We start from the raw sequence: 14,319 nt of genomic DNA, 5'->3' as shown, positions 1-14,319 counted from the left end.
ATACCCAGACCACCCGACTTGATGGGCTTGCAAACTTGCTCCCACCTGACGAGATGATTCTTAAACTCTTCGCCCCTTCCACCCTAGAGGAAATCCCTTTGGATCTTTTCAATCCTTTCAGCAACAGAGCATAGAATTTGGAACACAGATAAAAAATAAGTAGGTAGGCTCGAGAGACTACACATAAGCCCCAACATTATATAAGTAATACCAAATAAGTCCCTAACAACACTAATATGGTAAGTCATTCCATAAATTGTGGCTATCATATCTGTTAACAGAAATTCCATCGATTCATTTCTTCTTGTGTACATATAAACCTGGCACAGGAGATAAACCCAACCAAACACAGTGGTGTAACAACAAATGGTCAACTAACCTGATCAAGAATATTTCCAAGAGTGTCACGGATAAGTAGACGATAATCCCCAAGGAAAAACTGTTGGAAAGATTAAACACAAAGAACCATCATATAGACGTTGCGGAGAACCTAATTTACTGATAATACTAATTACAGCACTGCATCAATATTTCTTATACCTGATCATATTTGGCATCTTTCTGGGACTCACCTTGACCTGTGTTAAGAAAACAAAGTTGTCCAACGTCATCTGAAAGTACAATTGATGTCCCATCCCTATGTTACAAAGAAAAAACATCTCTCATAAAGGCCAAAGGCTATAATTTAATTATTTGGATTGAACAAAAAAGTATTAATAAGAAATTAAAATAAATAAAAAGAGGCACCTGCATAAATTTACTAAAAGCTACAAATTCATATGTCCATGTGAGGGGGAAAAAAAATTGAATCTGACCTAGGTCCCCTGGTTTTCCCAGGTTGGGTTTTCCACATAATTTTTTGTTTATATTTTTTATGTCCATTGTTTTATTGCTTAAAATGTTTATTGCATGTTTTGGCTGATGGATTGAGTAGATTTTAATTTTCTGCTATGATTTGAATTTAAATTTTTGTTAAGTTTGGTCAAATACAAAAAGTAGTTAACTAATCCAACCAAAAAGTAATTTAAATTTTTGTTCCTTTTGGTATGGAGTTCCCTCTTCTTCTCAATCTACAATTTGGAGACAGTTGCTTTCTATAAGACAGGTTATTCTACAGAACATTTCATACAAGATTGGAAAAGGCTGTTTTATTAGTCTATATGATGATCCATGGTATTCAGCCCTACCTATTCTTCAGAAGTTTGGTCACATGTTTTTCAGGTTCTTACCTTTTAAGAGGACTGCTCCTTTGAGTGTTCTTATTTCAAATGATGAATGGAACTTCTCTACTCTTGTTTCAGAGGTTATGTCTCTTAGCTTTTTGTACATTATGCACATTTTTGTTAATAAAATAAACCAATTGAGAAAAAAAACCTATTCACCCCCTCCTCTAGGTCTAGATCACACGGTGAGGAAAGATATTTGGAGGTAGCTTAAATTTGTAGGAAATATTACTTATCTTCTTGAGGACCTGGCTTGGACCTATCTTTTCTACTAGGAATTTTTTGTAAGAACTGAAAGGAAGACCACAGTCTTTGTTTAATTAAACCCAGACAAGGTGCCCTTCATTGAAATCTTCACATTGTGATGATCATTAGAGGCTTTGAACTTCTCATTTCTTCCTTTTTAGGTTCTTCCACACTTCTTCATAAATTATTAACTTCGTAGCAAAGAAATACTCAGCTTTCTTACTTGACAGGATTATATTAGCCATAGGGAATAGTTGCAAGATCAAGATAGCGTGTTGGAGCATGCCTATAGACTGCATTAAATGGGCTCCTGTTTCTACAATTTACCACATAAAAAGGCTTTCAAAAATATAATTCAAACTCTTGGGGGGAAAAAGTTTCTTAAAAGTGATTTGCGTGCACGATACAAATACATCACATCTAAAACAGTGGGCCAGGGTTAGAGGACTTAAAGAAATATTTGGTATGTCTTATAATACTCAGTCAAACCTTATGAAAGTGTCTAATAATACTCAATCAAACCTTATGAAAGTGTGCATCCAACAGATATTAGTGATAGTAGAAAACATCCTTCACAAAGTATATTGACCAATTGCAAAGAAAATTATACTAGGTTGAGCAGGTAAGAGGAACTTCGTGCAAGCATATCAATCAAAGAACAAATTTTGTAACCAAGCAAAAATAGGGAATACATGTTCAACTTATACATCATAAAACTAAAATTAAAATAGTGAAGATATAAATAAACCATGTTTCCATATATCACCTTTCATAGACGAAAGGACTAGATCAGGCAACAGAACTTTTTCAATGTAAATAACAAAGGAAAAGCTATTATCAATAACAACAACAAAATTAATGAAATAAAATCCAAGAACTGAAAATTAGAAGGCTTTCTACATATCACTTACGGAGAAAACTTTCCATCGACCAACTTAAAGCGTCCAATTTCATATATCCGAATCGGTGTGCCTTCCCATATCTATAAGCACAGTACATGAAAGCACTCAACAAAAAAGAATCACCAATAGATAATAAAACAACATGATTTTACGAGCCAAAACCTACATTGATTAATGTAAGGAACAGAAACTTACATCCCACACAATGGTTTTCCCGTCGTACCCAGCACTCATTGCAATCCGGGGGTTGAAAGGATGAACGTCCAAAACAAAAGTCTGCCAAGGATATAAAAAAGTATAACAGGAAGCTATTAGAACAAAATAGAATTAAGTTTAATTAGATAGGTAGACAGTTGGTTGGATCTGAAAGTATTTATAAAGACGATCTACCATGTTAAGCATAAGAAAGAATTAGAAAATTCCACAACATTCTCCCAAGCTTAGTCAAAGGCAACCAGAACGGAAAGCATACATGGCGTTGCTCAGAGAATTAGAGCAAGATGGGATAAGTAGAGATGTAATTCTGTTATATAGTGTAATTGACTTATATATCTAAAACTTAAAGGTAAATTATATAAATAACTATTAGACCACCTATGCAAATTTGAGTATGGAAATTCTTCATCCTCTGCCACACTATTAACAGACTGAAAAACATAATTTTTCTAGATCACATTAATGTTGTGGCTAAAGAACATGTCCATAAAATGAGCAGAGCTGAAATGCAGAAGTTGATATATATATATATATATATACATGCGCGCGCGCGCGCTTCTTAATCGCGCGTGCGCTTCTTAATCAATTATTATTTATCAAAATATATATATATATATATATATATATATATATATATATATATTTGGTAACGAAGAATCAACCCACCTGCTAGCCACTTTGGACTCTCGGATGAATTGCAAACTCCGGATATGTGCAATCACCCACAAACCACACATATCCTTTAAGCCCGGGTGTTAGTTGATATAAATGATACAATCGTGAGATGGTGGAAGTATTACTGTTGACTTTAAGATATAATCAAATCAAGAGTAAATGATAAAGAAAAAGTAAAAGAGAAGAAAGCGGATGAGAGAAAAAGAGAGAGAGATGGGGAAAGAGAGAAAGAATGAAAGAATTCTTTGATCCTTCCACCACATTCTATTTATAATAACAAGTTTCAGAAATTACACATAAGCCCCAACATTATATAAGTAATAACAAATAAGCCCCTGACAACACTCCCCCTCAAGCTGGTGCATAGAAATCTATCATGCCCAGCTTGACTAACATATTTTGTAAGCAAGTCTTGCTCACACCCTTAGTCAAACAACCTGATCACGTGTATTAACGTATGGAGTACAAATCAGCCCAAGAAGAAGTTTTTCCTTGATGAAGTGTCGATCGACTTCAATATACTTTGTCCTGTCATGTTGAACTGGATTGTGGGCAATGCTAATAGCAGCCTTGTTGTCACAATACAACTTCATTGACTCGCGAACAGGATAACCCCACTCACCCAACATCGTACGTAGCCATAACAACTCACAAACTCCATGTGTCATAGATCTGAACTCAGCCTCTACACTAGTTCTAGCTACTACAGACTATTTCTTGCTTCGCCATGAAACAAGATTACCTCCAACAAATGTGCAATATCCTGAAGTAGATCTTCGATCTGTCACAGACCATGCTCAATCAGCATCAATATAGTCTTCAACACACAAGTGGCCATGACTGCCAAACAATATCCCCTCACCTGAGGTAGCGAAGAACATAATGAGCTACCTTAAGGTTAGGTGTACGTGGAGCATGCATAAACCGACTAATCACACTAACAACATAGGCAATATTCGGGCGCGTGAGAGATAAGTAAATCAGTTTCCCAACCAATCGTTGAAATCTTCCCACATCATCTAATGGGTCTCCATCTACATCATTAAGCCTATGGTTCTGCTCAATGGGAATATCAATAGGTCTAGCTCCAAGCCTACCTATTTCAGCCAACAAATCTAATACATACTTCCATTGAGAAATGAACACCCCTTTCTTCGATTTGCACACCTCGATGCCAAAAGAGTATCTCAATGATCCGAGGTCTTTTCCAGTGATAACAATATCATCAACATATACAATAAGGGCAGTGGTGCTGCCCTGGTGCTTCTTGATGAAGAGAGTATGATCTGCCAGACTCTGTGTACCCAACTCTTTTCATAGAAGTTCTAAACCTCTCAAACCAAGCACGTGGCGACTGCTTTAACCCATACAAGGCTTTATTTAGACTGCACACTAAATTCTGACCATTGGCAAGCTTAAACCCTAGTGGCATAGTCATATACACCTCTTCCTCCAAGTCACCATGAAGGAAAGCATTATTTACATCCAGTTGATGTAAGAGCCAATTCAAACTAGCTACCAAAGAAAGAAGAACACGTATAGAGTTCATCTTGGCAACTGGAGCAAATGTTTCCAGATAATCAATTCCATAGGTCTGAGTGAAGGCCTTTGCAACTAACCAAGCTTTATATCTCTCAATTGTTCCGTCTGCATGATACTTTATTGTGTAAACCCATTTGTAGCCTACTGATTTCTTACCCATAGGTAATGGAACAATATCCCAAGTACCATTCTTCTCAAGGGCCTTCATTTCTTCAAGCATAGCTTTCTTCCATGGAGTTTGACTAAGAGCATCTGAAACACTAGAAGGAACAGATATAGAGGAGATACACGAAGTGAAAGCACGATATGTTGGAGATAAGGCATCATAGGATACAAACTGAGATATGGGATGCTTTGTACAACTACGAACATCCTTACGATAGGCAATAGGGACATTAAGATCAACAGGAATGCTATTGGGAAATGAATCAGGAGTATCAATGTCAACTAAGGAATTACCTGGATCGAGGGAGACTTCTTGGTCCTGGGGTGAGTCAATAACTTATTTTCCCTTCCTAGTGTAGACAATTGGCTGCTTTCCCTACTGCAAATCATTAATGTTAGGAGGACAAGACATAGGCACCTCAGTAAGAAGCTCCTCTTGAATGGGAACAGGCAAAGGAAGGGGGCATTTCCTCTGAATGGACAACGGATTCTCTACCTGTATGGTAGTCTCCCCCTGTAGAGAATCCTGAGCAGTGGAAAAAAAAGGAACAGACTCAAAGAATGTAAGATCCATGGAAACAAAGCGACGACGAGTGGTAGGGTTATAACACTGATACCCTTTCTGAGTGGCGGAGTATTCAAGAAAGACACATCAGATTGCCTTAGGGCCCATTTTGTCCTTGCAATGATGAATGTGAACATAACAAACATAACCAAACACTTTCGGAGGGATAGTAAACAAGGCAGTGTGATAGTGTAAGACAGAGAAGGGGGATTAATAGCCAAGAACCTTAGAAGGCATGCGATTGATAAGGTATGTAGCTGTTAAGGTTGCATCAACCCAATAACTTTTAGGCACTCCCATCCCAATTAGAAGAGAACGGGTCACCTCCGTAATATGACGGTGTTTTCTTTCAACTACACCGTTTTGTTGTGGTGTATCGACACAATAGGTTTGATGGACAATCTCGTTATTTGCAAAAAAAGAGGCAAGACCACCATACATAAACTCTCCTCCATTATCAGATCGAAGGATTTTGAGGGGACAACCAAACTGAGTACATACCATCCTATGAAAGGTTTTAAAGATGGAATGAACTTCATCTTTGGTTTTCATAAGATAAAGCTAAGTATATTGACTAAAGTCATCAACAAACACAACAAAGTAACGAAAATCAAGAAACGAAGTAGTAGATTCAGGACCCCACACATCAGAATGAACAAGTTGAAAAGGAGCTGTATTTTCATTAATACTAGTAGGATAAGAAACACGACATTGTTTGGCAAGAACGCATGTTTCACAATTTAACTCAAAAGATTCAACAAAAGCAAACTAGAGAAGCACGTGCTTCAAAATAAGAAGAGGTAAATGACCTATTCTATTATGCCAACGCATTAACAGATCTATATTGACATTACTATTCCTAAGCACGTGCTTCAAAACAAGAAGAGGTAAATGACCTATTCTATTATGCCAATGCATTAACAGATCTATATTGACATTGCTAGTCCTAACACTAGATTGATTTGCAATATAATAAGAAGTTGGCCTCGAGTTCAGCAACTACAAGCCATTGTCCTCACGTCCACTTCCAATCGTCTTCCCCGTGTCCAAGTCCTGAAACACGCAGTGAGATGGAAAAAAAGTTACACTCCAATTCAAACCTTTTGTAATGTGACTGACAGAAAGGAGGTTATTGGTAGACTTTGGGACATGAAGAACAGAGGATAAGGTAAGATTAGGAAAGGCAAAAACAGTGCCCTTCCCCGCAATGGAGGTGAAGGTGCCATCAGCCACTCAACCCTTATCCTTACCAAAATATAAACTATACGAAGAAAAATCCGATGTCATACCAATCATGTGATCAGTGGCTCCTGAATCAATGATCCAGGGTGGCCCACCAGATAATGTGGAAACCTGATGTGCCGAATGAGAGGTACTTGTCTGAGCGAAGTTAGAGGTGGAAGCGGAGGAATGTTGTGCTAGTAGATGTCGGAAAGCATCAAGTTCAGCCCCGGACAAAGAACTCGGTAGCTCTGAGGAAGCATGACTAGTAGATGCAGTCTCACGCTCTACAGTATGTGCCGTAGACTATGTTACCTGGACTCGAGTGCGTGTCTAGAGCAGTGTTGTTAAAGGAGCGCCTAGGCTCAAAGCTTAAGTTTATCGCTTGTTGTCATCCCAGACTCACTGATGTTTACTAGGCGCACGCCTCGGTTGCGCCTCTTTGTGAGGTGCGTCTAGGCGCGCCTCACTGATATTTGTTTAAAAAAATACGATTGTTCTATTTCTTCAGCTAAATATGGTACTTTTGGTAATTTAATAAACAAAAAAGAGAGATCAACCATACGATATAAGGAACTTTTATTCAAAAGAATAAAATAAATAAAAATAAAAATAAAAAGCCCAAGGGTCAAAGTGTTAACCGAACAACGATAGAATGAGATTATGAGACGAAGATGAAGCCCTAGATGCAGAGATGAACGACGAAGCCACGTCAGTTCTTTCTTTTCTTTTTTTTTCTCTCTTCTCCTCTAGATCTCTCATCTATTCTTATCTTTGTTTACATCTCTCTCTTCGTCTAGTTCTCTCATCTCTCTGTCTTCTTTTTTTTGCTCTGTTTTTTCTTCTATTTTTTTGTTGTTAAGAATTTTTTTTTTTTTTTTGTAACATATTTATTTCTTTTTGTGCTTTCTTTTGCCATTCAGAAAACACATTTTGCTTTGCCTTTCAAGAAAACAAATTTGTGCTATGTTTTATGGTTGTTGGATGCTTGTATAGTTGATGGATTTACTTTTTTATATTTGAAATTAATTTTTAGAATATTGATATGACTTATGAGATATGAATGTTATTATGGTAGTTTAAATGTTCAATTGTGCGCCTCACTTCACTCAGGCGCGCGCCTTGCCATGCGCCTCGCGCCTAGGCTCCAAAGGACCTCTAGCGCTTTGGTGCGCTTTGGGCCTTTAATAACTATGGTCTAGAGGTCGGATCTATCCATCTATCAAATTATAAGACACGGGAACACGAAATAAAAGTGTCCAAAAGTTGGACAAGGACGCTTGGACACTTGTAGGAAAAGAAAAAAATGTACCTTTTTTATGTTATACCTCAGTTTTTTAATGAAAAATTGAATAAATATATAAATGTAAAGATAGCAACATGGAGCCTTCCAAGCTCTATTTTTCTATGATGCAGGTTTTCTTTTTTTGCTCTGCTGTTGCACTTGTACCTGTTCTTACAGTTGTGGATGCAACTGCAATGTGCTCCTGTGTGGGCCTGTTTTTGTTTTGTTTTTTTGGGCTGCCTTTGGCCTAGGCCTTTCCTCGTATAGTTTCTTTTTTTAATGAATGGATTTACTGGAAAAAAAAAAAAAAAAAGGTAATACAACTTGTATAATAATATTACCTTATTTATAAAGTCAAACTGTCAAAGCTATAAAGGTCAAAAAATTTGCTCAAGATTGACCGATATATATTACTTAAATAAAATAACACAGCTGTCCAATACAGTTGTAAATTGTTCATAGCCTTAGATAGTGTTTTACAGCTGTAAAACATTATCCTTGTTAAAAGACCAAAGTCTCCCATATTTTTACATCCAAATTGACAAGTGGCATGATCGTGACCGTTGAAGAGTATTAAAAGCATTAGTAAGAATGTGAAACACGCTCGGCCGTTCCAAAATTTTGTGCAAACGAAGCGCATACACTTCAGTCTTCTTTAACCTTCGAAAGACGCTACTTTTGAAGCAAACCGCCATTGTTGTACCAGTAAGTTTTCTGATCTCATTAATGGCAACCTATTTAACAAATAAAGCATGAAGAAAGTTCGCAATCCTTCACAAGTACCAACCCAAACATCTTTGTTTGAGTTTTCATCATCTATCAGCCGTGTCCGATAGACGCCATGAAGGATCCGACTCAGATCCAATGTCGGTGTCCGTGTCGTGTCGTGTCAACACGGACACTTCGGCCTAAACAGGCGAGTCCAGGTAACACAGGCCATAGATAACCCCGTAAATGGACCAGGCCCTGGCCTAGCATTCACATTAGTAGGAGCTAGAGTAGGGCGACCGTGTAGATACCAGCATGTTTCCCTAGTGTGGCGCGAACGCCCACAGTGATCACACCTCAACTTGCTTTTATCATCCTGTTTCCCTCCTTTTGGAGAACTGGGCTTGTTCCATTGTTATGTGGCAAGAGCAGACCTCTCAGACAATGGTACTTCTGGCTCAAGCTTAGTGTATAAAGGTGCAAACATAGCCTTCATTCTACTCTCCTCAACCTGGATATACGAAAACACATCTCTAATAGAAGTAGGGGCTAGATACCTGCCTAACACTTGTACCCTGGCATGCTTATATCTTGGATGCAGACCACCCAAGAACTTATAGATTCGATTCCTTTCTACCATAGCATGAAAAGCTTTAACATCAGCTGCACACACTAGTATGTAATCTTGGTGGTGATCTAACTCTTCCCATTTACCACATAAAGTGTGGTAATATGTAGCAAGAATTTGGTTTTCTTGCTTGAATCTTGAAATCTGTTGTTGGAGTTCATACAGTTTTGCAAAATTACCAACTGAGGAGTACGTCTCTTCCACAGCCGTCCATAACTCTTTAGCTGTTTTAACAAACAGAAACCTTTTGTTGATCTATGGCTGCATTGACTACAAAAACCACGTCATAACTAGTGCATTATTTGCACTCCACTCTTTGAATTCAGGATCGCTCTTGCAAGGATACGTGACAGTCCCTTCAATATGGTCGATCATCCTACAACCAGTGATATGCATAAGAGCAGATTAAGCCCACTCCATATAGTTCATCTCATCCAGCCTAACAGTCGTAATACAAAGGCTTGGATGGTGATCACTACTACCTCCCAATACTGGAGTCAGACTAGGAGAAGACCTAGCTTCTTTTGAAGTCACCTCTAAGCCAGACATTTTATCAAACAGTTTCTAGGTATACAATCCTCGGAAACAAAAACAGCAACAAAATACGCAGAGAACCACCTCTCTAACACACAAAGTTCAACTAAAAAGATTATCGTCTCCTGAGATGCATAAAAAAGCGACCACACAGTCACCACACAAACCCTAGAAATTGACAAAGTAAACCATACGAGAATCGCGAACGGCGAAGAAAAAGCCGCTGTTGCAGAACCCCGCGAACACAAAAAAAAAACACCAATCAAGATTGCAATAGATTAAAACAGGTCCAAAAAACTTGCCGCAATACGTGTGGATGTGATTAACACCACTTCCTTATAAACAAATCACATCTTGGAATCTCTTCAAAACCCTTCACACCCACTAGGATTTACATAAACTTGCCCTAGGATTTCAACTACACACCTAAAGCTTTACAAACCATGCTCTGATACCATGTTGACTTTAAGATATAATCAAATCAAGAGTAAGTGATAAAGAAGAAAAAGAAAAAGAGAAGAAAGCGGATGAGAGAAAAAGAAAGAGAGATGGGGGAAGAGAGAAAGAATGAAAGAATTCTTTCATCCTTCCACCCATAGTTGTTAAAGGCGCCGAAGGCGCGCGCCTGAGGTGCAAGGCGCCTCCAGGCGCCATCTCATCGCCTTTAGTGACTTAAGGCGCATGGGTTAAAGAAGGCGTGCGCCTTTCCTACACAGGTGCCAGGCTACAGGCGCGCTAAAGGGGCGCCTGATTGAAGTTGTAGTTTTTTAATTGTTTTGTTATATTGGTTTTGTAACTTTTGTTTGTTTATTCACTTTATTGTTTCTATTATATTATTTTATTAGTTAAAAACCTACAAGTTACATTGTTATAACATAAAACATTGTTACAACATTAAAACAAAAAACAAAAAAAAAAAGAACCAAAAACCAAAGCAAAGAAGACAGAGGCAGCGACGACTTGGACAACAGTTGGACTCTCGGTCTCGGTCCTCTCGGATCTGCGTTGGATTTGCCGGATCTGCGTCGGCGACTCTACCGGTAAGTTCTCCAACTTCTCCTTCTCTCTCTTCTTCTTCTCTCCTCCTCTTCTCGGATCTGTCTCAGTTTTTTTTTCTCTTCTTCTCTCCTCGTCCTCCTCTTCTTCTTCTTATTTTCTTCTTCTCTCCTCTTCCTCCTCCTCCTCTTCTTCTTCTCTCCTCCTTCTCTTCTCAGATCTGTCTAAGTTTTTTTTCTCTCTTCTTCTTCTCTTCTTCTTCTCTCCTCCTCCTTCTCTTCTTCTTCTTCTTCTTTTCTTCTCTTGACCAAGTCGAGTTTGGCAGATTTTTTTTTTTTTTTCTTCTTCTTTTTATTTTTTTTTTTTCTCGAGTCTGGAGACTCTGGACTGTGACAGATTTATTATGTTGCTATTTTATTTTAATCTAAAAATAACAGTTGCTATTTTTTTTTTTTTTTTTTTTTTCCGGATTGCTGTATGTGACAGAAAGTAATTCTTTTTCTTAGTCACCCAAAAAAAAAAAAAAAATTATTGAAATCAGAAGGTATTTAATTGATATTCTTGTAAAATTTGTTAAGGAATACAAAGCTTCTAATATATACAAAATTTGCAAAACACCAAATAGAGAGAGATAGAGAGAAGAAGTTGTCCAGTTAACACCAAATTGAAGTCAAATTAACATCAAACTTAACACTGAAATACTGAATCCATAAAAATTAGCACCAAACCGATCTATCTCCACCCATCTATTTCCCAATTTGAGCCAGCACATTCTGCAGTTACTTCTCTTAATCACAATTGCAGTCAAATTGTATGCCGGTATTTGTTCCATTCTAACATGTTAAAATGAAATAATTAGTTAAGTCACAAGTGTACTCTAAATTATAGAAGACAATCTCAAATTGTAAATAGCAACTGTTATATTATTTTCATATAATATAATTAGGTTCTATTATTGAAAGAATGTTTAGTTGTTAAATCACTTACCCAAAAATGAAAAATAGAATGAATCATGGTGCTTATAGTTATAGAAAATTAGATTGATTTTTTATATATACTATTGCATCTTTAATACTTTATTGGGTGGGTTTTGTTTTTTTTTTTTTTCAACGTGCGCCTTGCTTTAGTCGGGTGCGCGCCTCAGGCTCCAAGAGTCATTTGCGCTTTTGTGCGCCTTGAACCTTTAACAACTATCTTTCCACCACATTCTATTTATAATAAGTTTCAAAAATTACACATAAGCCCCAACATTATATAAGTAATAACAAATAAGCCCCTGACAACAATTACATGGTCGAAATATAGGGAATTGATTGCAAAACTACACTAGTCATGAAGAAGTGACATTTTCACATTGAGGGCAATGTTAGTGGGAAGGGAATGCCAAAATTTAAAAGAGTTCACGTGTTTCAAATAGGGTGCTGCAAAAAATCTAAAAAGTGGCAAAATTGAGAACTGTGAAGAGGTTAGCTCAAGAATCTCTGGACAAAGAAATAGCATGATTGAAATGAGTAAAATATTTGTAAGATAACCCACATAAATGTCAATAGGGAATAAGTACATTAATGAGGCTTTTTTTTTTTTTTTTTCAATATAGTTCACCTTTATTGGGTTTGCCGTTGAGGTTTTATACAAGTACTGTAAATTTTTTTTCATAATTAGTACTCACACACACATGCCTTTACTGAGACTTGAACCCTTTACCTCTCTTTGAGAAGTAAGGGTCTGATATCGCTAGGCCACTGGCCGTTGGTTACTGTAATTTAATTTAAGACAACATATACTTTTAAATAATTGAAGTAAAATGAAATGGTTACTGGATTTTTGGACCATAACTAACAAGAATACAGCAGAGAATAAGCTGACAGACTACTAGCCAGCCAAGACCAAAGAAGTAGCATACACAACATAAATAGCATGACTAGCAAAAAGGACAAGATTGAACTTACCAAAGAATTTCAAAAGTTGAACCCAAATAGCATGGCAAACTAAGCAATGGAATTCTAGAAAAAGTCACTAGATTTTGACTTTATGTAAATATTTTAATAGTATCACACACACACACTCTCATGTACCAGTCAGGACTTGTATTCTGTGCTTCAGGTAAACATTTGAAAAGCACGATTCATAAATTTTAACACCATAATATGGTTTAAAAGTTGTACACGACTTACAGATGCACTGTGACCAGTCAAGGAATGTACCAAGCTACCATCAGTAGCATTCCAAACACATATTCGGCAATCTGCACTAAAAAAAACTCTCATAAGGTTATAATAGAAGAGAATCCACAACAATATCATGGTTAAAATATTTGCATGTATAAAATTAGGGATAATAATGCTACTAATCTAAAATTACCATATGTAGTTACTGTACAAAAGACAATGGAAGCCCGTGTATTAAAAAAAATAAAAATAAAATGGGATACATAAATAGTTATTCGTCAAGCACATTTTGATAGCATTGCTTAAGTACTCCATGATGAAATTAGCAGCTCTTGAGAAAAAAGTACTGAGGAAAAAATAAAACTCATTAACACAGAGGAATACCCGGGGTTTGCAGGTTCCAAACTCCTCAAAATTAGGAAGAATTCAACCTCATAATTTTATGGTTAAATAATCTTTATGACACATAAAATTGTTACCAGATATGATAGCCCATTATTTATGGAATGACTTACCATATTACAAGAGATTTGATAGCCACGAATCATGGAGTTTGACTTTATGTATGCATATGTCTAGCCATAGAATATGTTGTGAATTGATTTAATTTCATTCTTGTAATATGAGCATGTGCTCTTTTTATCTATAAATACTAAAGCTGTAAATGAGTGATTCATCTCATTCAAACTTTTTTTACATATTTCTCTTCTCTTTCTTTTATATTGTATTTCTTCTTGGTATCAGAGCTAGGGTGGTCTGACTGCAATGAGGGCATTGCAAGTTCGGCATCACTCATTCAAGAATGGTCTAAGAAGACATCGCCCATCCAGGAGGTGTCGAGTAAGTAGGGTGGTCTGACCTCAATGAGGGCATTGCAAGTTCTGCACCACTCATTTCCGAATGGTCTAAGGAGGCATGGTTGCTTTTTTATGGTCGAGACATTGTTAAGTCTTTCATCTACATTGTTTAAACATATGTATGAAGGGGAATGGTCTGAGGAGACATTGTTGATTCTTCTATCTACATATTTTAAATATGTGTATGAAGGGAAATGGTCTGAGGAGACATTGTTTGTTGTTTATGGTCTGAGGAGACGTGGTTGGTTGTTTATGATTTGAGGAGACATTGTTGAATGTTTATGGTCTGAGGAGACACTTTGATTGTTGATTGGCACTTCATTTTAAAGAAAATCAGCGCTAGTCAGATTTTGCACTCCACAGACCTCACCGTGTGGACATTCTTATT

The 14,319-nt window shown here is 37.0% G+C and overlaps 1 protein-coding gene across 3 annotated transcripts in view; it reads right to left on the bottom strand.

Annotated features, from left to right (window-relative positions):
* The window catches only part of LOC132306154 (uncharacterized), a 76,161-nt gene that overhangs the window by 24,405 nt on the left and 37,437 nt on the right, over nt 1-14,319 (bottom strand). For all 3 annotated transcript variants that reach the window (XM_059803409.1, XM_059803410.1, XM_059803411.1), the window contains 5 exons: nt 13,081-13,151; nt 2,567-2,647; nt 2,381-2,451; nt 541-637; nt 380-439 (listed from right to left, as the gene is read on the bottom strand). In XM_059803409.1, coding sequence (XP_059659392.1) covers nt 380-439; nt 541-637; nt 2,381-2,451; nt 2,567-2,647; nt 13,081-13,151 — 380 coding nt within the window. The remainder of the gene's footprint in view (nt 1-379; nt 440-540; nt 638-2,380; nt 2,452-2,566; nt 2,648-13,080; nt 13,152-14,319) is intronic.

Source organism: Cornus florida, unplaced genomic scaffold (genome assembly GCF_030987335.1).
Source record: "Cornus florida cultivar Cherokee Brave unplaced genomic scaffold, ASM3098733v1 CherokeeBrave_3.0.0_Hap2_Chr05, whole genome shotgun sequence".
Classification (NCBI taxonomy): Eukaryota; Viridiplantae; Streptophyta; class Magnoliopsida; order Cornales; family Cornaceae; genus Cornus; species Cornus florida.
Note: the sequence above shows the minus strand (reverse complement) of the source record. Positions and strands in the feature narration are given on the sequence as shown.